Below are 23,318 nucleotides of genomic sequence, written 5' to 3'. Positions count from 1 at the left end.
TTTTAATTGTCCTGGAGAAAAGCCCTTGTGCAACGCACTGCCAAGGAGCATGGTCCTTGGTGGGGAGCCTGGCTTTAAATGTTCTCTCCAAGCATCCGATCTGTTAATCTTCATCTGTGAGCGTATCACTAATTGTCAAGTTTTCCGGAGTCTAAACTGCATGTTACTGTGGGGACTGTGTCCACGCTACAGCACTCTGAAGGGAAAGGGAGGTTAAACACACAGGTTTTAGTGATGGAGGAAAGTGTGCGGACCAGGAATGTGGTGGATGAGATTTATCTATGCACAAATTAAGGATAGGGGGTGGGACAAGGGGGAAGGGAAAGGAAAGAAAGAAAAGAAGAAAGAAAACAAATCAGAATTACATGCAATATAGGTAACAATAAAGAAAAATGGGTACTGCAAATCAAAACGCTTTGCTAGTTTGGGCTATGTGATGAGCTAGTAGCAGCTTAGTGATGGCAATAGGAGGAGCAAAGCAGAGAGTACTTGAGCAAGCAGCACTGTCAAGGAGGTAAAGGGAATTTGGCCTCTTTAAGGACTAAGTTTCAAAGTGTTTGGCCATCCAGTTTGCCACCGCCAGGCACAAAATGCTGGCAGAAAGGCCACAAACTTCTCTCCTGCCACAGATGTTATAATCCCCATAAACATGGGCTAGTGACAGGCACCCAAAGCCATGCACTTTTCTGAATATTGATCAAATTCTGTCAAATTCAGGTCAGAAAGATGAATGCCTGGAGGGTCAGGTCAGCATAAGTAGGAGCTAGGGCCAGTGCTTCCAAACCTTCACGCTTAATGCTACACAGCCCAGCCAAGAGTTTTCCAGAATCCCAAATTAGATGCTAGCAACACTGAAGTGGCTGGTGACATGCTGGTGTGCAGTGAGGTCCTGCTGAGATTCCTGCTACGGCGTCACTAACTTTTGGAGCGAAGTCACTGGTCCATGGACAGAGCTGCTCGCTGTCCCAAAGCCTTTCTCTTTTTTAAAAGTCACTCCAGGTTCACAGCACGAGCAGAGAGAGGAGGCAGGGGAATGAATTAATATAAACATATGAAAGGGTTTAAGAAAAGGAAGCCTCCCAAAATATGAACAAAATTAGGTTGGGGAAGATGGCTAACATGCTAATTTATTCTAGACAGATCAGTTCAAAAGGATGGGTCTGTTATTCATTAGAAGGCAAGGGAGGGTGGTTATGAACTGGAATCATGACACCAATTAGTTTCCCCATTAGCGGTGATTGGGATAGCGGGCCAGCCCTGTGCAAGCGAATACATGCTAGGAATTTCTCTTGTCAGCTTAGTATTGCAGGCTAATGTAATTGTTAACCTTGGTACTTCACATTCATTTTTATAGCTTAATGAATCAACTGTCTAATTTGTCAATGTTGATTAAAAGATGAAAGAAAGGGAAATATTTTCATTCAGGAAATAAATTATTTTTGAAAAAAAATAAAAAGAATGATCTAGGCTGTGTATATAAAACCAGACACAGGAAACTACTGAAGAAAGCAGAGTTTAGGAATCAGACATGCCTCTGGTTCTGACCCAGCAGCACAATAAAGTATGTTTAAACACGTGAGAGCGAAGCACAAGTGCAAGTATTTTACTGAAAGGATAAATTTAAACTTATGCTTCCAATCAAGCAGATTGGAATCTTTGATTCTCTTAGATCTTGGGTTGAATCAGGATTTAAATCAATGTGAGGCAAAAAATAGAGATAAAAACAGTTACAAAATGAAATATGTTCTGTTCTGTATATAGCCAAGTTTAATTTTTCAAAAGCACATAGGAGATTCAAAAACCCAAGTCCCATTTATAATGACACCTTTGGCCTTTGGGAATCTAACTTCTTTCACTGATTTTCATTGCAACACAGGGCTCAAAAGCAACAGGGCATGTTCTTAGCTAGTCCCTTCGCTCTCACAAAGTCAAGTCTCTCGATAAAAAACTAAAAGATCTTAATTTTCAGCTCTCGCTCTAAAAATGGTATGCTTTCCGTGAAGGTTTTGCCTACGATAAGATATCCAGCTGCCTTTAAAACAGCAATGACAGTTTTCCCCTTTCAAGAAATCAGAGGAGCCAGGAGAAGGGTGGCCAGGAACGCAGTCTGCAGACACTGTGTCCTTTCAAGCACTGAGAAAATCACAGCAATTAAAAATTAGTTCCCTGAACCCCAAGGAGCCCCTGGGGAGCATTTGGCAGCATTTATGAAGTGGACAGAGAGAATAAAGTGCTAACAACCCGGAGAACATTTAGGCACGTTGCCAAAGGAGATGATACCCATCACACACACCCGTTGAGCCTGTTGGATGGCTTTCAGATCCAAATGCGTCAACCTTTTTGTTAATTCTGTAGAAGAATTACAGTTCTCCTGAGGTTTCTCTATGAATCCCTCCTTGAATTTAAAGTATGGTTAAGCTGGTAACGTGGCAGTATAAAACCTCAGCAGGTTCGTAAGTCTGCTTACCTGTCTGCGGAGCAGCCTTTCAGCAGAAGGGGAGTGCACAGGCTGGGAAACCTGTGGCTTGCTCTCCCTGACCCAATGATCGTGAGCTCTTATATGGTGAAAATGGTCTTTTGGTATTTGCAGGAGAGAGCTGGTGTCTGCCGGCTGGGACTGCACTGATGCCTTTGAACCTTGCAAGAGGGAGAAGAAGCAGGAATGTGACGTGTGCATCTGGTGATTGCTTCCCTGTCTCAGAGACCTTCCAAAGAAAACTAGTGCTTTGCACCTCGGACCAAACACGCATGGCAAAAACACTGAATTCAACGACCAGCTCACCATGACAGGAAAAAAACGCCCACCTACTCGTAAGTTATTCCAAAATTGTCCATTATTTCATTTTTCTTGGCATTTTCTCCTGATACATCTGGGACTAGCTTCTGTTAAGAATGGAAGATTATGAGCTAGAAGTTCATCTGGGCTGGCAGTTTCTACATGTATGATTTTGAAAGTTTCTAGAAATGGATGTCTCCATACCTGAGTGTATCCAGACATCGACTACAAGGCTCTCAGTCCCAGCGTGCACACTGGAAATAAATGAAAGCGAACCACACCTGGCAGCTTGCAAGGCTAGTTTTACAAAGCATCCCGGGAGAAGGCAATACATACTCTACAGCCTCCTTCTGACCCTTCGTGGTTGCTGGCGACTTCTAAAAGGTTTGAAATGCTGCATGCTTCCCTTCCCCCCCTCAGGCCCAACATTTTTCAAAACAATTCATTTAACCTGGACTGCATCCCAGAGAATCTCATTTGTCCTGGAATCCGTCCCAGAACAACAGCCCCATTACGAAGGAGTATTCATACAAATACCTCCTGCAAGTGCCAGTGTTTCTGACAACAAAACCTTTCGCAGCTTGAAATATTGTGGCTTAGTTGTTGTGATTTATTAAAGATGCCTGGCACCTTTTGCTCTCTTCGCAGCACTTTACAATATTACCGACCGTAAACAGGTAGGGGGGACTTCCCCCCGGGCAAAGCGGTGACATTGGAGGAGGAACAGGACAGCGGTACATGTGCCAACACTTGGGCACCTTAGCCACCTTGGAGCACTTTGGCACAGTCAAGACAACTGGAATTGCACCAGGAGGAGAAAAAGACAGGAGTTTTAATTGCTTAATGTGGCTATGAATAAGACACTTTACCTTTCCAAAATACTTATCCTAAGTTTCAGCAGAACAATTTTTCCCGTGAATTCAGCAGGGCGCAATGCCTGCCCCTTGCAAGCCCGTGCTGTCAGACAGGGCTGCTCAGTTCTCCAAGCGGAGAAATGGAAAGTGCAATCTTGGAGAAAAGAGGAACTTAGAAATTACCCACCTTTTATTTGTGAAGTAGTTTTTGTTCAAGACAGGACAAGTGCATCCAAATTAAGGGTCAAAAGCACAACGCTGGAAACTCCCCCTGTCGCAAATGGGCTTCTTCTCTAAGGTCAGGGATTATGACTCCAAGGAATTTCTTGGCTGTTACAGAGAGTCATAAATTCTGGCTCCACTGAAGCTAATGGGAATTTTGCTATTGACCTTAGCAGGATTTGACCAGGATTTTACCCACACCTTTTGTATTATGTACAAACAGGCTCTTCGAGGGACTGCACTTGACCTTGAAAATTTCGTATTATGGCAGGGACTTCTCACAACTCCAGATTCATCTTCTTCCATTGTGTCCGCATTTTCTTTCTGCTGTTCAACAGCCGCTATTCATCCAAAGTCTTATTACTATGCAAATTTCAACATCTTATTTCTAATCTGTTCAAATCTCCAGCCGTTCTGAGCAGCGCTGAAATTATGTTCTGCTTAGAAGCTTTCAAATGACATTGCTCATAAAAACTTTTCTGTCTTATCTGTGACAAATGTCTAAAAACGATGGCCTGCTACAAGCAAGAATTAGACGGCTACATTCACTAACCAGCAGCAGGTAACCCCTAGCACACAGAGCAAACGAAAGCACACTGATAAGGGCTGGCAGCCAGCCGCAAGTACAAGTACATAGGTGCACATTTAAAGAGCCTTTGCCATCTGCAGCATGCTGTAACCAAGCATATCTCTGAATTTAGCCCCGAGGCATATATCCCAGCCACACACACTGAGAAGGACAACTCTCCATGCACGCATTTTTCCATTCATCTCACACCATCTCTCTCAATTTGGCACATTTATGTTCATTTTAGAGACATTTAGAGACATTTTTTCCCCTTTTTTCACAGGTGTTCCCATGCAGAGCTTCCAAAACCTGCTAGAATAGGTCCTGCTGCAAAAAAGCAGACACGAGGAAATACTTTTCTGTTGGGATTTTTTCTCATGGGCCATAGCTACTTCAAGTGAGACAGATGGAGCTGCCGAGCCCTTAGAGACCGTAACCCTGGGGGAGCCGGGCAGAGGGGACCCAGCATGGGTCCAGGCCAGCTTCTCACTGTGACACTGCCAGAAAGCTCAGGGCAAAGGAGTTATCTGCTCAGGCTGGTCCTTATAGGTGGTGGAGGGGCTTTTCAAAACCATTTGACAGGTCAGGGCACCAAAGCCTGGCTGGAAACGCAAGGCAATTTGATGCCTCCAGCTGAGCAGCTGGGACAAATCCCAGCCCGGTCGTGCCAGAGCCGCAGGGGCCGTACCTGAGTGCGCTTTGTGGCGCGCGGGGCTGCGCTCGCCCAGGGAGGTGGCGCGGGGCCCGGCGCCCGGCGGCTGGAACATGTAGCTGTCGTTGGGCAGGGAGTGCGTGCGCCCCACCGAGGGCTTCCTCACGCTCAGCAAGTCCTTGCTGGGAGACAGAGTCAGCGCGTCATCTCTGGAGCGGAGATCCGCCTACAGGAGGGGGGGAAAAAAAAGTAAGGATGAAAGAAATCACGGAGCCGGACGAGGAGAAGTGCCCAGAAACCCTAGCGACAGCCACTGCGATCAGGATGGCACGATGGGCATGCACACCGCCAGTACGTACAGGTTGCACGAATGGATCTACCAGGAAGCTACACCCCTCCTCCGGTACGGTCACTAAACTGTCACACAGGATGAACCACAGCGACAGAGGAAGCAACACGGCAGTAATAAACCATGACTATTTCAAGGAGATGTAAAGAAGGCATCATGCCTCAAGGCCCAGCAACGGTCACATGCTTTGCATAACTTTGATCCTTGACAGTAGCAATAAAGCTCGGTGCCCTCATCAGCAAGTCAGACTTTTGCAAAGGTGACTACTGTTTCCTCTTCTAACCAAAAAAAAAAAAAATCTGGTTTACAGAAAATGCCCTCTATTCTGGCTCCCAGCACAATCTTATTGGTTTTTGTCTCACATAATGAATAACTAAACCCATTTTATTGAAAGGGATATTCAAACCTCCTGCTTCAGGGTTAAAGCCATTCTCTAATGAGAAGGGATCTAATGCAAGAGCGGGTTATCGTATATGTGTTGACTGTGGAGTTTTTGCAGCCAGAGTGTCTCTTGGAATGGGCAGCCCCAGATGCAATATTGAATGAGGTAGATTCAGGTCCGATTTCATAAGGAAATATCTCCATCCCAGAAAAGCTCTTGGGTGTTCTTGTGTTTGACAGTATTGCCAAAAAGGGAAGTGAAGTCAACTTCCCTGTATATTTCTAAGAAAAGAGTTATTCCATCTTTAAAAGGTCTCCAATGAAAATCACCAAAATCAGATGTGACACTGTAGTTCAATACAGTACATAGCTGATCACTGCTTTTGGAAAACTTTAAACCTTAATTCTGACAAATCTTCCATTCACTCAGTGCACCACTGTTTTTCTGAAATAGATGTTCCAAGATTTTTCCAGTTTTGTCCTTTGGTCATAAAAGCAAAATTTCACTGGGGTGTTCTGTATACACAGTAAAACATGACAAGATTGAACAAAATCTACAAAAAGAAAAAAAAAAAAGGAGGGAAAAAAAGAAAAAAAAAGGGGGGGGAAGACCACTGTTGTAAATTTAATGAAGGAAACGCACCTTCACTGTCATGCAGCTTTACTTTCAGTCCTTGAGAACAGGCTGATTTAGGCATAGCCTGGGTACAGCTAGATAACAGGGGCGATGTGCTCCGGATATCGCTCAGGGAAGGAGAGCGAGACCTGTGCTGGCAACGGGAGACGTGGGTTTTGAGAGCCTCTCTCTTCCTCTCCTCCCTGCCTTCCCCTTCAGGGCCCTATGTTCATATTATTTAGCTTTCATACAATTTAGCTTAAACACTAAAGATGGCCTGAAACCCAAGGTTTCAAATTCAAAACCATTTGGTTCTGAACACGCAAATTTGGATTCAAGATCCTCTCCAAACCCAACCTTTAATACTTCAGGTTCATTGGCAGGACCCGCTACCACAGCGGGCTCCAGTTTCTGCTCATCTCGGGAGAAATCCCATGAGTGAACTTTGTGAAAACCAGCGAAAATGGCTGCAAAATGATCTCCTGAATCCAGCTCCCAAACAGAGCAGCGTGAACACATAACTTTTTGGTTCACTGGCAGTTCTGAAAAACAAATTGTTTTGGCTTGACTGAAAATCAAATCTGAGTTTTCTGTGAACCAAAAAAAAAAAGAAGAGAAAATCCCAAACCAAAACTATTTTGAGTCAACTAAAACATTCTGTTTGAGGTATTTTTCAACTAAAACTGTGCCTAAATAAAGTATCAAAATAGTGCATTTAGAAAATATCTTAATGAAAGCTTGCAGTTTTTCAGGAGTTTGGGAAATTGTTTTGACCAAAACACTTTGTTGGTATGGACGCTAATTCACAAAATGTTTTGTTCAACCTGGTTTTGCATTTTTTCTGGAGAAATGAAAAAACATTAAGTTAAACATTTCTCTTGGCTACACTCTTGAGACTTTATTACATTGTCAAACCATTTTGTCTAATCTGATTCAAAACTAGAACAGTTCTCTCCTCTGTCCCTCTCTCCAGAATACTCTCCAGAAAACTGATTTTGAAATAAAATGTCCCATACAAAATGTTAAATGAAGTTTACAAAATCTTTTGCACATGATGCCATGAAGCATGATGGGAAATATTGTCACGGTTTAAAAGAGATGTTTCCCAAACAAGTACTAATTAGGATGACAATCAGCTAGAATGGCAGAAAATTTATCAACAACACAAACATCCAACGGCAGGTACATGGACAACAACAAAGAAAACAGGAATGGGTCCAAAAATGTTGGAAGAGGAGTTATGTCTGTTGTACAGCAGAAAAAAAGCACTTGACTGCTACACAGCTAAAAATGTCTAATGTTTCAAAGAGGAGATGGTCAAGGCAGGGTTCAAAATACTGGTCATTCCATTCAAAAAGACACAAAATATTCCTTCTTTTTTTTTTTCTTTTTTTTTTTGGCGAGATGACTGCTAAGAAGAATTCACAAAAGCAGCAGCATCTCTGAGAGATCCCAATCTGGCATTTTTAAAATAAACAGTCTGGCACTAGTCACGCAAAAAGCCTTGTGGTGCCTATGTTCCTGAAGAAAAAAATCCAGTGCAAATGCCAGGATCGCAGATGACCCCTGTGAAGAGGACACATGAGTCACTAGCTCATGGGTGTCTCTTCCACGCAGGATCACTGATTTGTTTCAGATGCCAAGGAAATTTCAACCTTCATGCTTTCCAAGGCATTTTTTTGTTATTTATTTTACTTCTAGAAAACACATTGTTTTTACACAAGATGCCAAAGGAAAAATAAAAATAAATACTTGTTCCTCTCACGGAACCAACTTTGTGGACACGAGCGCTAACAGCCCAAGACCTAATGGCATTAAGGACAATGTCCTGTTCGGAGAAGAGGTTGGTGCTACTTGGAAATGTGCTTGAACTGAAAATGCCATTAGGCAGGTGCAGAGAGGTGAAAGCAGTATTTCGAACCCTGTAAACATCAGACTATACAGCGACCAGTGTATGTACATTGTTTTCCAGAGCATTAAGTAAGTGTGTGTTAGTATCATCAGGAAAAGAGTCATCCGTCAGAGCTAAGGACCAGGACTTTTCAGAGAGAATATCTGACGTCAGAGAAAGAGCCTCCATCTCAGCTAGAGGGATCTAAAGGGAGAGATGATTAAGCATAAGAAACCAGGACACAAATCTTTAGAGAAAAAAAAGTATCATTATCTAAATACCTCTAGACACCAAAGCAATATCCCTATACTGGGAGTAGCTACATCATGCACATTGGTACTGGGGACAGAGCCTTAAGGAAACCGAGTATAACAAAGAAATGAAGAAGAGTGGAATAGGCATACTTAAATGCTTACTGATGAGTTGCAAGGGAGTTTAAAACCACGCACTAATGCTAGGATTGTATTTTGTTTTCCTCCTCTCTAGGTGAGGAAGCAAAAGCAACATCACTTTTAAACTAGAGATATTTATCCTTCCAGCTGTGATCAAATAAAAGAGGCTTCAAGATCTTCAAGCTTCTCCCTAGTTGTTCCTATCCCAGTGGTCATGCTGTTAGCTTGGCCTCCAAGCTAATTTGGTTGAGGCCTCAAAAGATTCCCCAACACCAACACCATTTCTAAGGCGGTGCATGGAGGTGGTGTATGGAGGGTGCCTTTCTCGGTGCTCTGGGGCCTCCACCCTCACCGCGAGGCAGGTATGACTATAATTCACTTCCTCAGGGATAAACGCTGACAGTGGAGAACTTAAGGCTTGATTCAAAGTCTGGAAAGGTCAACAAGTGCCTTCCTGATGACTTCAGCGAGTCTGGGCCTGCTAAAGAGACCTCAGTGCCTAGCCTGTGTAAGCGCTTGTCCTACTCAAAATACCACCCGTGTCTTGGCCCTTAACAGCTTTCTCAGGCTCACAGCAAGCCCATGTGAGGTGGGAAAAGGCGTTGCAGCTGTTGCACAAACGCCATATGGATGTGTGGTTCTTGCACTAATGCTTCCTTGCTAAATGCCTTCAAATAAAACATCAATAAAGATCTCTCCATAAGCACAGAGCTCTTTCCATACGAGATACGATTCATCACTGCAGGCTTTGGAGAGAAGGGGGAAATGGAGATTGCGGAATCCCCTTCAAAGCAGAATCACTGCTCTCAAGCACCTCAGAGGCGGATGTTGACTCTGAAGCAAAGGCTCAGTCTTCCTAAAACCAACCCCAGGTATCTGTCTGGGAGACTGGCGTGCCCTCAGAGAGCAGCACTGAAGAGAACATTTTATAAGATAACATATGGATGTGTTCCATGCTTGCAGTGGCCTCCTGGTCTGGACACATGTCCCAGGCGTTTCCTTTTAGTTTCCCATTTCTTACAACTGTTTTTTAAACTAGAAGAAGTAGTATTTCTATCTTACATGCTTGAAAAGTCTTTCAACAGCAATATATCTTCCAAGAAAAAACACAGAGGCCCAAATCTGTGGTATGTAAGTTGTCAAAGATTTGGATTTCCTCACTCTTAGAAATGACCTCAGTAGGGCCAAATAAACCTGGTGATGAGTGAACTCTGACAGGCTCAAAACTCCAGCCGAGACAAATTAGAGGGCCGGACCCCTCTCATCACCTTAGGTTTGATACCTCGTCTCATGTGGTTGTCCACTGTCAGTGGAGTGAGATGCTTTGGAGGGACTTCTGGCTTCCCACAGGCTCCCCAAAGGGGCATCTGGGAGCAGAACTGAGGAGTCTGCCAGCATGGGGAGGGCGATCCTCAATGGGGACCAACTGTCCGGAGTGGCTGGATGCTGGGGGAATGGCTGCAGTAGAGCCTGGAGGACACCAGCAAGTCCGGCCCTGTGGAATTGCTCCGCTGGAAGCTGTTACTACTAACCAGGTTGCTCTCAGCAAGTCCTAAGGCTGCTCTAAATTCCTGACTTGCCTGAAAACATGACAAATGTTGAGAACTGCAAAGCCAAAATGTAAACAAAACAACCCCCCTGTCATCCTTCCCTTCTCCAAAAATTGAGTTTGAGTCAATTGAAACATTTTGTTGGAAATGGATTCAATTATTTATGCAGTCTTTTAATTACTAAAAAAAAAAGGTTTAGCTTAATTTTTAGAAGAAAAAGTCATTGCAAACCTGAATGCTATATTTTTTCATTATGAAAATGTCAAAACAAAACATTTCTGCTGCAACAGCAGTATGTGGTGAAAAATGTTGTGTCAAAAAATTTCCAAGCAGCTCTCACTGAGGTTCACACTGTCCCCAGCCACCGTAGCTCCCATCTCTATTCCCCCGACAATTCTTAAAGACAGTCGCTTCCTAGAGCTCAAGAGACCTCAGTCTGATAAGTGATACACAGCAATCAATCAGAGGGAGATGTGTTATCCTCCTATATAAAGATCTGCAGTAGGATTCCATTTTACCTAGGCTTGTTCCTTTTCTCTAATGAACCACAGAGTTGGATAATTTACAGTGTCAGTGAACCCGTAAGTAAGCACCCTGATTTAACATGAAAACTTCTCTTTTTAGCCAGAAAAAAAAAAAAAGAAATCAAGAAATACGGAGTTTGCTCAATTCTGACTGCAGGAAAAATTGGTATGTTTGAATTATTATTATGGTCACTGCTGTGATTTAGGGAAAATGTTTGATTGAAAGAATCATATGTATGAGAACACAGGAATTTTATTCTAAGAAGTAAGTGGACTGTTTTTAAATTTGGGTATTACAGTCCCTATTCAGTAAAGCACTGGAGCACACAAGTAGTTGAAGTATATCGTTAAGAGCTGCCTCACCTTCCTAAATTCAGTTTAGATCAGAGATGAGGATCTAGTTTACAATAACCCACTTGCAAGAAGCCTCTTCAGTAAAATCACATGGAACTGGATTTTCAGGCAGTATAAGTAAGCACAAAACATAGAGATCATTTTATGATCCCTATCCACTCAGGCTCTACCTTGGAAAAAACTCACATTGTACTCCAGGCTCTGCGGCTGTGTCGCTGTATTGCTATGGGAGCCCTGCTTAAGAGCAAGAAGTTAAAAAGAGGAACCCCACTGAAGGATGAAGAACAGGTTTCATACCTTTTCCCAACAGCACTCATGAACAGTAAGAAATTTCTCGTTAGATTTACTGTGTTGAAGAGGAAAACTCAATGCCTGTACTTTTCCTCTTGCATCAATATACAACATCATAAAACAATGCGATATTAACTTGACTCCCACAGAAAAAGCCAAAATGACTTATGCTTCAAATCCCTCTGTCTATATTACACAAAGCAAAGAACTTAACTCGCTACTAAAGGTCTCAGTTGAACTGAGTTTGGATGGAGACTTTGCAGGAAATGAGGAATATTAACCTGGTTCTCAGAGTTGTAATATTCAGGAGCGGGGAGGGCATAATGATGGCACACAGAGCCTGACAGGTTGTCCATCAGCTTCAGCTCTCCTTCCAGAGATTCCTGGATCAGCAGTGATATGGTATCAAACAAGTGCCTTTCCTAGGAGGGGTGGTGTATAGCATGCAGAAAGATAAAGCAGGCCAAAAAGAGAGGGAGAGAAAGAGAGAAAGCAAGGGACAGAGACAGAGAGAAAAAAGGACAGCATAGAAAACCCAAAAAACCAAACAAACAAAAAAAACAGAATAGAAGGAAAAAAAAAAGACAGAAACATTTAGGGAGAATAGCAGTAACAGAAACAAGAGGGAGGGAAAGGTGAGGCAGGAGAGGAGAGAGAACAGTGCAGTAATATCACAGTCAGAAGTGAAAGCTTTCTCAGACATTAGTGGAGATGGGACCGAAGCCGACTGCCCCGGGAACCACGTGATGTTCCCCCTTCAGGCCCCTCTTCGGACATATTTCTCACTCTGAATGAATATAACCCGTTACTCCTGGTATCCGAGCTGTATCATAGGGCCATTCTAGCAGTGTCGCGATACTCGGTGCTGTGAACGTCTACAGGACACTACTGCCACAGGACACTACTAAGGCTTCTATACCCACGTCCGCATTTTTGAGCAAGAGGACCTAGTATGTGACACCTAAATCCATACTCAGGGGTCACATAAATTGAAGTAACCTGTCCTGAAGAGCATCCTGCCCATGAAAGCTGCAGGTGCCCAGAACTGACACACATCGAGCTGCTAATTCACGTGCCAGCCATGGGTTGAGGTTCCTAAGTTCTCGTGGCCAACTTCAAACCAGCGAGCCTTAGCACATACAATGGAAGATCACTTAGAGCAGAGTCTAACTTTCACAGACAGCATGGTAGCAATTTAAGGGTTGCACCTTTCATGTCAGGAGTGCCTAGTACGTACAATGAAATGAGGACCGTAGTCAGACAGCACACAGTGCAAAACCCTGGAGTACAGGCAAGCAAAAGAGCATGCTGACCACACGACCTTGCAGGATCGCATTCTGGGAATTGTATTCCTCTACTATCGTGCTCAGACATCAGGTTTGTCAAGAAGATTTTGGCTGGGAGAAAAAATAATCGGAATAAAATCAGGTTTTCAAGGATTCTGGGTGAAAGAGCAAGAAACAGGCTCTGGAAATTGTGACTAGAATAAGCCCTTTCCAATGCCATCTTCAGTGAGGACTGGTTAAACAGACTGAAGAGCTGACTGTGTCCTTCTCACTGGTTTGTTTAAAAAATTTTTTTTTTTTTTTTGCCCAGTGTACTGATGTAGGACAACAGTGCTGAGGACAGTTTGCCAGTACTCTGTTTAACATATATAACAACAGTAGGGACAGATTGTTTCTTCTTAGAGGATGTAATGAGTCTGGATTTCCCCACATTGCCCTGAACTCTCTTTTACTGTGCCAAAGAACAGCCTTGGACTCCATCTCAGACATTAGTGACTCCTAATGGCACCAGAAATTTCCAGTAGCTTATGAATTGAAAGAAAGCTTAAATGGGGATTTACTCTGTCTCACCCTTGGACTAAAGATCATAAATTAGTTTTTCATGCATTAGAATACTCATTAGTCCACCCCAGGCAGAGGCCAAGATATGCTGTTGTGAAATCATGATGTAAAAAAAGCTAATGATGTCTGTGTAGAATTTAACCCAATTTGCAATCAGCTAAGACTAAAAAAAGGCTGGACCATTCTTTTATAATTCCAGTTCAGTTACCTCCCAAAGAATCTGTCTGGGTCTTGACCTCACCTCTCATTCCTCAAACTGAGTCTTCACACAGAAACTGTGTTTTGGAGAGACTTGTCACGACTCATTGCAGCTACCACATTACAGCCCTGATCCTGTGCTGTTCCTGCTGACGGGAGCTTTGCCACCAGTTCTGGTGAGCCCAGCTTTGAGCCCCCTCTGGATTACCCTACTGTTAAAATAATCTTTTCTTACAAGCTTGATTGTGGGGGTATATTTTGAACTGAGGTTGCGTAAAACAAATTTAATACTTGAGCAAAGATTAGCCAAGCTTTATTCCTCTTTTATGTTCTGGTTAATGGTCTGCAATAGAAAAGCAAACATATTGCAGTCATGATTTTGCTCCCACAAAGGGCCTATCCCAAACTCTGGATTACAGCAATTTTTGAGCTAGTACTGGACTTGGTGGCTTGGGCACATCTCCAGAACAAATGCAATGCTCTTCACCCCTGAACAGATGTGTCATGGTGGTATAGAGACCTGACTAGGGTCTCTTCCTTGGAGTATCAGTTCCCACACCACGCAGCAATTAATCAACAGACAGCGAGGAATACAACCCCTTGACGCACTGTACACCCACTCCCTCATTACTGACTCGTGCATGTCCTCCCCTAGCAAATAGGCAGGTCAACCCCCCTTCACCCTCCAACCGAGGTTCTCACCATCGGGTAAACTAATGAGAGCTGAGAATCCACCTTGATTTGCAGGGGATTGGCACATCCTCGGGGGCTCTCAGGTCTCTCTCCACCACTGCTGCCAGTCCAAACAAAGATGTCTGAGGGGCTGTGCTGGCCTGGAGTGAGAGTCTTCATTTCCATCTCCAGTTCTGCTTCGAGCTCCGCCTCCTCTTTAGCCTCCTTGTTGCTCTCCTCCAAGTGCTTCATAAGTACCGCAATCACCACATTAACCAGGACGAACTGGGCCGTCAACACAAAGGAGACGAAGTAGATGGGTGAAATGACAGTGTTGTAACAGGTGGACTCTTGGTCACAATCTCGCAGTGTGTCCTGGCAACAGGGAGAGAACGATGGAGGAACATGAAGAGGTGCCAGTTAGCCAACATGGACCTAGTTCTGCCTTCTGGTCATTTGGCTCAAATGAATTCTCCCTCCATGCAGAAAACAGAGAAGATTGGGCAAATTTCATGTCCAGAATGGCAAAATTTCTGTGTTAGTCACTACGTGCAGGCTCAGAGGAAAATGTTCATGGGGACATGTGACCGTAGACACCCACACATTTGTACTCCTAAAGGCCCAGCTCATTCCAGCGCCTTGGGTTGGAACGATCAATTTACCAGGTCAGAGACCAAATACACCAGAGTATGGCAGACAGATCCGGGCACAGCAGGGCGCAGTTACAACCCATCAGTTGTTGCACAGTGGCTGGCCTTGCCGACACTCTTTCAACAAGTTAATGCTCTTTCATTAAGAGTTTAGCTACCTTCCATTTACCATGGGCTACAAACGGACAGAAAAACAATTCCTTCAGAGTAGCTTGCACCCCATGTATTCCTAGACCAGGTTTCTTCACAGTAACGTGCCTTGTGGATATATCCCGCTAGACACTCTCTTTCAGAAACACAGTTTCTCCCAGGGAATAAATACGAATATCAACAACAATAGGAACAGTAACTGGAGACTTTTAAGGAAAAAAGACCAAATGCATGTTACTGAACTGATGTTACTGGACAGACGAGTTCCTTTATTTTTTTCCTTCGTTTTAAGCTGCTTTCTCGGGGAAACAATGGGAATATACAGAGTATGCCAGAAGACTGCAAACATAGGCACCGCATTGCTGGGCAGGAGGGAGAAGAAATGTTAGAGACTCTGCCCAGTGCACAAATGAACGAAGTGGCTGGCTACAGGGTGTGAATGTCCTAGCTGCTCTCTGTTACTGGTTTGCAGCAGAGTGGACGGCTTCTAGATTAAGCAGTTATACACAAAACTCATATTTCACGGGTCTCTTACCTTCATTATCCCATTCCAGTTGTCTCCTGTCGATACTCGAAAGAGGGTCAGGAAAGCCATCCCAAAGTTTCTAAAGGTGGCATGCCTTCCCAGCCCCTCACAGGGGTGAGTGTCGTCACACTCTGCGAGACCAAGCGGAAGAGCCCCTGTTAGACGCACGTCCTTGCACAGCTACCCATCACCCAACCGCCCCCTTTCAACGCCCCGGGGCAGAGGAAGGGGAGGACTCACCGAGGTCTCCAAACAGTTCCACTCCAAGAGCTGCAAATATGAAAAACAACAACATGAAGAGAAGACCCAGATTCCCCACCTGAAAAGAGAAAAAGACATGGGGAAAAAAAACACACAAAAAAGAACATTCATTGATTTTTTTGTTCCAGACCTGTTTCTTGCTGTATTCTTTAATCCAAAACTTAAATCGCTTGAGGGGAAAAATGACCTCAATGTGAGGACTGTATCTCAGACTGAGCTTCTGAAGGGAAATGGGATTCTCTAATGACAGTAAAGATAAAATGATTAGCATTCCTCTGCAATAAGAAATTAGCTCTGGGCCAGAGGAGATGGGTTTTGATACGGCAATAGGTTACCTGGGGCAGTGCTTGCATCACAGTGTCCAGCAGAGCTCTCATCCCTACAGCCATCTTCAGCAACTTCAGCACTGCAGAAAACACGTTCGTAATATGGTAACTGCAGCATTAGCATAGAGGCACAAACTCAGTCCCTCTCACAGGCGCCGCGGATTATAGGAAGAGAAATGTGAAATCATGTCAAGTGTTCTCCATTAGCCGCTATAGTTCCAGGCCTTTTTACATTGCTCTTGGTTGCTTGGATACTATTTAAAATCCTGTGAATAACAGCATCACCTACCCTGAGACTCTGAGAACAGGTTATCATTCTGTCTGGCTTTTTCTTTCCCTTGCTGAGATGGACAATTTGACACCTAACCAGGAACATAAGAACGGCCATTTCACCTGACACCAGCTACAGCTACCGAGGGGAATAAGGAGGTTTAAAAAGGTATGGGCATGTTCCCTTCTCAGTCTGCTTTGAAGCTAGCAATTATGAGGAGCTGTATCCATTGGTGGCCTTTTATACCAGCTTTGCAGTTTGCCTATTATACGTATTTCCAGCTTGGGTCGTGAGTCTAGTGCCAAAACACATACCAGGGAATGTCCTTTCCCCATTTAACCTATGCTGGACCTGTCTCTTTTCTTCCTCTTGCTTCTGGTTAGTTCATTCCCAGCTCTAGGGTTACTTTCCCACTTCCATAGGCTACCTGCTTGCATACATGATTCACTGAGGAACTGATTCATACATCCTTTCCAGAAGGTTGCATTTCCAATTGGAAACTGCGTATATTTTTAATTCTGAAAGGGATCGAACGCACAGGAAAAACTTTTTTTTTTTCCTGAGACATGGCAACCATTTCATTTCTTCTTTAGTTCCTTCCTTGCTTAGATGAGGATTGTAATCATAGCAATAATGCCTCAGAGCACAACCCCGCTCTTCAGGAAGGCCTGGAAGCCATTTATTAAGGGCCTGAGCACTCACATTTTGCATCTACGTCACTTGGGCCTGTGGGCACTCAGTTCTGAAGAACTGGGCCCTAAGGCAGCTGGGTGCACAGCTCTGGCGGGTGTTATTACAGCTCTGAGGGGGCAGATGGATGCAGAGTGACGAGGCACGTTTTGTCACAAAGTGGCAAGATGTAAAGTTCCACAGGAAACTTAATATATTAGATGCTTGTCTTTTAAAGCCTATGTACCCTAGCATGTGTTCTGTAGTCCCTGCTTAAGACATGTTTGACTCGACTAGCATACTTTTCCAGGTTTGTCTCTGGGAGATACATCCACAGCTATTTCTCCTTTTTTTGCTACGCTCTTGGTCTTCAAGCTCCCTCAAGATAGAAACACATGGTCAGCTGACTCAGCTTTTTGGTTCCTCTCAAGTATTTTCCCCTATTGTTCGTTTATTTGTTTACAGATTGTTGATGCCAGAACTATGCACTTTGTGATGGGGATGTGCCACAGAAGTGTTTCCCAACAGTCAACTGTCTGCTGGTGGGAACCCGGCACACCTCAATCACAAGCCACTTTTGTTTTATTTGTCTCACCTCGAGCGATCCTGAGAACCCTCATGATTCGGATAATAGTGGGGTTAATCGGTAGCGAAGCATTCACCTCGATCTCTTCCAAAGTGATACCCATGATAGACAGCAGCACAATTGCCAGATCTAATTGGTTCCATCTGGAGATGACACAAAGTGAAGTTTAACATCTACTAAGAAGTTGGCAACGAGAGGTAGCTTGTTTCACATGAATTCCAGGCATTTCAATGGTGCTATCACTCAAATGAATCTGCAGTATTTTTGTGAAGGTATTATACAAAAGCAGTTGTGTTATGAAATCATTATAACTAATACAGCACATTATAATGCATTATAAAATCAGCTAATTCCAAACATATTCTTGACTGAGGGGAAGCAAAAGCAAATGCAGGGCAAATTTTTCTATCCAGAGGCTGCAGACCTCAGGGTGGGTTGTGCATTAGCTGTTTGGCCAATTCTAGACACGACACTCATGGACCTCAGTGTGAGATTTGCCCTAGAAAGAACCAGACCCCACGCCCAATCATTGTAACAAAAATCACACTGGGCAAGGGAAAGATGCAAAGGATTCATGCCAGAATCCGAACTGTGGGGGGACAAGTGGGATCATTTCCCCGGCAGGCTGAATAACTCATGTCTAGCCCTGCTCACTGCTTGGGCTCTTGCTATTAACCTTGAAGGAGGTGAAAATGGGAGGAGAAAGATTTACCAATCACATAAAATTCATATTTGTGAGGTAAGAGAGTGAAACTGCGCAGAAAGAAGTAATTTCATGTGCTGCTTAGCATCTGCATAAAAAAAGTTCCTTATTCTTTCATTTCTGTCATTTTAATTTTCTCATTAGCTGCTCTTCCACTGAGAATACCCATTGCCTGCTCAGGACCAGGTTCTCTCTCGTGGCACAAATTTTGTCTCTTCACTAGGTCCTTGTGATTATACGGACAGGAAATTGGTGTGAGAAGAGAATCAACCACTTGCCATGTGACCTGCTCTTATTTTGTCCACCCACCAAGCGCCAAATCGGTGCAAGTCACACTCCTTCACATGCATCATCATCTTCCCAGCTCACCTCCCTAATTGCCCACCTACCCCAGTTTCAATCAGTCACACCACAAAGGGGTCACAGCTGTTAACTGATAGCTCTGAGAAGAGCTGCAGGGGTCTAAGACACAAGCTTCGCCACCACCAAATTTGGCCATCTGTCTCCAGAAACCCAGCTGCTGCCCCACACGGCCCAGATTTAGCCTTTGTTACCTGTCTTGAAAGAAGCGACGAAACCCGAAAGCGATCAGCTTGAAAACAGACTCCAGGACAAAGATAACAGTGAAGATGTAATTGCAAATCTTCAGGGCTTCGTCAAGAACCTGCAACGCGGACATGGCACCGAGGTGAGATGCTAGCTCAGCTGAGGGGCTTTGCTGCCAGCAAACCTGCCCTCTTCTCGTTTCACCAGAATTACTCATTTCGTAACAACAGACAGAAGGCTCCAACTGTGGCTTCTCTCGGGATGACTAATGTCCCAGTGAAAAGTCCCAGTTCTTCAGAAAGCGCAAAGCTGGCATTTCTGCCTGGCCCCAGCCCAGCCGATATAATTCACAGGAGGAGGTGACATAAACCCAAAGCACGACTCAAGCGCTGCACGGGCCTGCCTGCTGCTGGTAATGACACAACCCTAGCTGTGATCGCTTAGGTGGGTGATAGCAACTGCTGCAGTTGCAGGTGTCAGCAGTGCAAAACCCTAATGCTCTCTGCAGAAAGCTGATTTTCAATCCGCTCACTCATTCGTGCACTGCTGCAAGAGCTGTGGGCTGGTTGGGGTCTGCATGAGCCCTGTCTCCGTGGTTTTCTTTGTCACAGCCTGTCCTTTACTCCTCATCCGGGGCTTTGGCAAGACAGATGGATAGCATGGCAGGCAGGACTGAATTGCCCGGGTGTCTCCCTGCCTACCCTTCCCTTTGCAGGTGTCACAGCCTTGCTTAAATACAGGTGTCTCCTGGCTGGGACAACTCGTGCACTGTCAGGCACTACGTCACATCAGAACTGATTTCATCCCAAAAGTCATGCTTGTGAAGGAGTGCGGTGGTAACAGCATCCTGCATTAAGCAACGAGCATCGAGTTTCCCACTGCTGGAAGACAGGATGGTAATAACTGGGAGAGGGGCACTGTTAGGGAGTGTGGGAGATGGCAATGGAGTGCTCTCAGACCAAAAAAGAGCGTTATGGAGAAATCATGAGACAGTGGATTTAAGTCCTGCGCTCTGGCTTCATACTACTATTTAGCATCCAGGGAGAAAAATCACTTCACCTGCCCAAGAAGTGTAAGCACAGCTGGTGAAGGAAGCTGTGGCTCTGGAAGAGCCTGCTGCTACACTGCAGGGGACCTGACCTCTGCCAGCAGAAGACCATGGAGCATTTGGCAAAAGCAGAATTAGCCCAGGAGCTGTTTGCTTCGGCCCCTTCTTGGAGCGCTGTAGCCCTGGTGGCCCTTCCTCTCCTGGGCAGGGAGCTCACTCGCAAGGTGGCCCCGTGTATCCCCCCCACCAATCCCTCGCAGCACCAACATGCTGAGAAATCGTTAGTTTTGATATATAGCTCTCTGGTGCATTTAGCCTTTTAAACATCTGCAGGCTCATAGCCATCAGCTACCCCGGCTGGAGCGATTCTGGGGCCCTGATTCATCCAGGCACTCAAACATGTGCCCGACTCTCAGCAGAGGAACCATAATGTCATCTCAGCACAGCCCAAGCTTGGAGTTATTACCCAGATGCTGCATACCAGAGGCTTAGAGACAAAATGTTATTTTCCTCAAGGAAATTAAAAACAAAAGCCTGCCCAACATTTTTATAACACAAGAGAAAATGTAGCTGTGAAGCGGCTGTGGTAAGACGCATGCCCTAGAGCAATTCCAATACCAGCTCCTTAGCCAACAACCTTTTTCATCACCAAATGACTGAATCATGCAATGAGCCTTCCAGGGTATTTAAAGGTGACCTGAACAGAAAAAAATAAATTGGGCTTGTGCCCTTTCACTTTTTGGCTTCTTTATGATAGGCTGGAGGGTATTTTTCCCCTTGCTTTGGTTTCTTTTTCACATTAAGTATTCAAGTCCTGTCTAGCCTTAAAGAATATTTCCTCCTATTGTGTCTTATATTTATTCATTCTGAAAGTGGCTAATAAAAATAAGTACAAGTTATATGGCAAAGGCAGCTATTTCCATCTCATTCTTACGCACAAGAGCCTTGACATCCCAGGACAGGCTGTTTTATTTTCAGAATATGACCAAGACCCAGGAACTTTTGTCCACTAATATACTGAAATATATTCTAAGGTCCAGCTAAGGCATGTAATCCAGTGCTTGTGAAGATTAGCCCCATGGGACATTGGGAAAATATAGAAGGATCTTTACAAAAAGAAAGATTTCACAAATTCTTCTATTCTTCCTTTCACTTTTTCCCTTTTTGTAGGAAGGCTAGATCAGATGGATGATTTCAGAGATGATCTCTTCCAGCTATCCACATAAATGTGCTCCCATCCTCATTTTCAAAGCAGTCAGGTTGTATTTATCTAGAAGGGACAGGACCCAGGCACCGAAAGCCACAAGTTCAGCTTGAGGCCAGACGGCAAAATGGCCTTAGCTCCGCTCATTAAACCCATCCCGCCGCTGCTGAGCAGGTTTCCCCCCTCCCCCCGGTACCTTCGGCTGCTGGTAGTGCTCCATGGCCATGGTGATCACGTTGAGGCCAATCACGCCTGTGATGAACAGATCCAGATAGTGGCTCGTGCACATCTGGTGGATCAGGAGCCGGAAGCGGGAGTAATCGGAGTAATAGGGCTTGCACTGCGCTTCTAGAGCCAGGAGGACAAGAGCGGAGAGGCACATCAAGTCATTTCTCTGCATCTGGCTGCGCTCAATTCACCCTCACTTTCCAGATGCCAAAGATGATAAACTCTAGACTGATTACAGCAAAACTCTGGCTTTTTTTCTTTCTTTCTTTCTGGCTGCCACGTTATCAGTTAATACACAGCTGGGTTCCCATCATCTTATATCCATTAAACATCTTCAGTGGGACATGCACTATACTCAGTCTTATGGCATCAGGGATGAGGTGAGCTGAGTTTATTGTAGTGCTAAAGAGTGCTTTCACTGTAGGGAACTCTAGATTTCATTTAATTTAAATTAAAACAACAATTTTTTTTGGTGCTGATCTTAAAAAGTCCCCAGGGTATGTGAAAGGCCAATCAATGGTCAGATACTGAGGAAAGATTTTGCTAACAATGGTTTAAAAAATACAGGGCATTCAGTTAGTGCTCTTTGAAAGAGAAGTAATACATTCAAATTATGCTCTTTGCCATAAACTGTGGAGAGAACAAAATTCCACACTTCAGCTGTCAGAGCCCTGAGAAATGGCCCATAAAAGTACCAAGGAAAACTGATCAGTCAGCCTTTGCGATTAGAAAATAATGATCCTCCTTCTATACACGATTATCAAAGTATAGATTTCACTGTTCAACTCATTCCCATGTTCAGCTGCATCGGGAATGACACATGCTCTTTAGACCCCGAATGTTCCTGGAGATAAACTCATTTACTCACCTAATCTCTAATGAGGAAATGCCAAGGCTGAGTATATAATTCAGTACAATTTTCAAGGAGGCATTATAATGCAGATTGAAGTGGAAAGGACTGTCTTGAATATGTCAGAGTATAATATTACTCTCATAATTAGATGATCAACTGGTTATGAAAATTATTGAGCTGTAAGAATTACACGGCTTGATATTTAGTGCTGCCGAGCTAATGTACAGTTTGATACATTACTCTGAGCAAAAAGCTGGGCAGAACGAAGCCACAAAGCACAGGTTTGGGTTGCCCTGAGGGAAAACTAATTTTAGAAGATTAAATTTCGCCTGGAAATAGAATTCACTTTGTCAATAGCCGATGACATTACAATCGGACCCATAGATTTAATGGTATCTTGTGCTCCCAGCTTCATAACAGAAAAAATCAGAGAAGTTTTGTTTTTTCCACAGCGACAGACTTTTCCCCTACAGCCCAGGAACCACAGAGACAAATCATTTAGCAGCTGTATTCTGGAGGGCTTTGGAACTTCCAAAATTCTGCTTCAGCATCATAAAATAAAAGGCAGTATTAATATTCACTTTCTGATCTGCAATGTGCTTTAGGTGATCTGTACTGGAGTGCTAAAGCACAATATCGATGAAAAGGTCTATAAAATGAATTTTAATGCTGAATCTATTGGGTGCTTACAAAAAAAACGCAGACTGGTAGCTTGCTGACTCACTCATAAGACTTTGTCAGATATCTCAGAGTCTGCATAAATCTCCATAAAGTCAAGATATCTCGATCACATTATGCTAAATTATGAGTAGCAAATTAACTAAAATGTTTGAATACAATTAAGTTAGGAATAGGACCTATTTTTATGAACCAACTTATCATCTCAGAAAGAAACACCATCATAATTGGATCATTTACTTCTTCTACTTTTATGTATAATTCACATTCAAAAAGAAAAATGTCAATGTTTCTGCCTTTTCTTGCAGTGGATTTACTTATGAATAATTACACTGGAATTCAAATTTTTCTTAGCTTTGATTGACAGGTAATTCCAAATCCTACAGAATAGCACTGACGCTCTTAGAACGTAGAGAGGATTTAGAGAGAGGTTGTAAAAAGTCTCCTGTGCAGGGATCCTGCACCTGGGTTAGTTAGTGCAT

The 23,318-nt window shown here is 43.9% G+C and overlaps 1 protein-coding gene across 1 annotated transcript in view; it reads right to left on the bottom strand.

The window, feature by feature from the left end:
- Positions 1 to 23,318, bottom strand: part of CACNA1G (calcium voltage-gated channel subunit alpha1 G) — a 161,840-nt gene that overhangs the window by 2,796 nt on the left and 135,726 nt on the right. Inside the window, exons 30-40 of the mRNA XM_067308542.1 lie at positions 21,274 to 21,425; positions 18,834 to 18,943; positions 17,586 to 17,719; positions 16,060 to 16,130; positions 15,704 to 15,782; positions 15,473 to 15,594; positions 14,168 to 14,512; positions 11,702 to 11,842; positions 8,379 to 8,513; positions 5,109 to 5,298; positions 2,468 to 2,637 (exon numbers count right to left, since the gene is read on the bottom strand). Coding sequence (XP_067164643.1) covers positions 2,468 to 2,637; positions 5,109 to 5,298; positions 8,379 to 8,513; positions 11,702 to 11,842; positions 14,168 to 14,512; positions 15,473 to 15,594; positions 15,704 to 15,782; positions 16,060 to 16,130; positions 17,586 to 17,719; positions 18,834 to 18,943; positions 21,274 to 21,425 — 1,649 coding nt within the window. The remainder of the gene's footprint in view (positions 1 to 2,467; positions 2,638 to 5,108; positions 5,299 to 8,378; positions 8,514 to 11,701; positions 11,843 to 14,167; positions 14,513 to 15,472; positions 15,595 to 15,703; positions 15,783 to 16,059; positions 16,131 to 17,585; positions 17,720 to 18,833; positions 18,944 to 21,273; positions 21,426 to 23,318) is intronic.

The sequence above is a fragment of the Apteryx mantelli genome, chromosome 19 (genome assembly GCF_036417845.1).
Source record: "Apteryx mantelli isolate bAptMan1 chromosome 19, bAptMan1.hap1, whole genome shotgun sequence".
NCBI classification, from domain to species: Eukaryota; Metazoa; Chordata; class Aves; order Apterygiformes; family Apterygidae; genus Apteryx; species Apteryx mantelli.
This window is presented reverse-complemented; position numbering and strand designations above follow the sequence as displayed.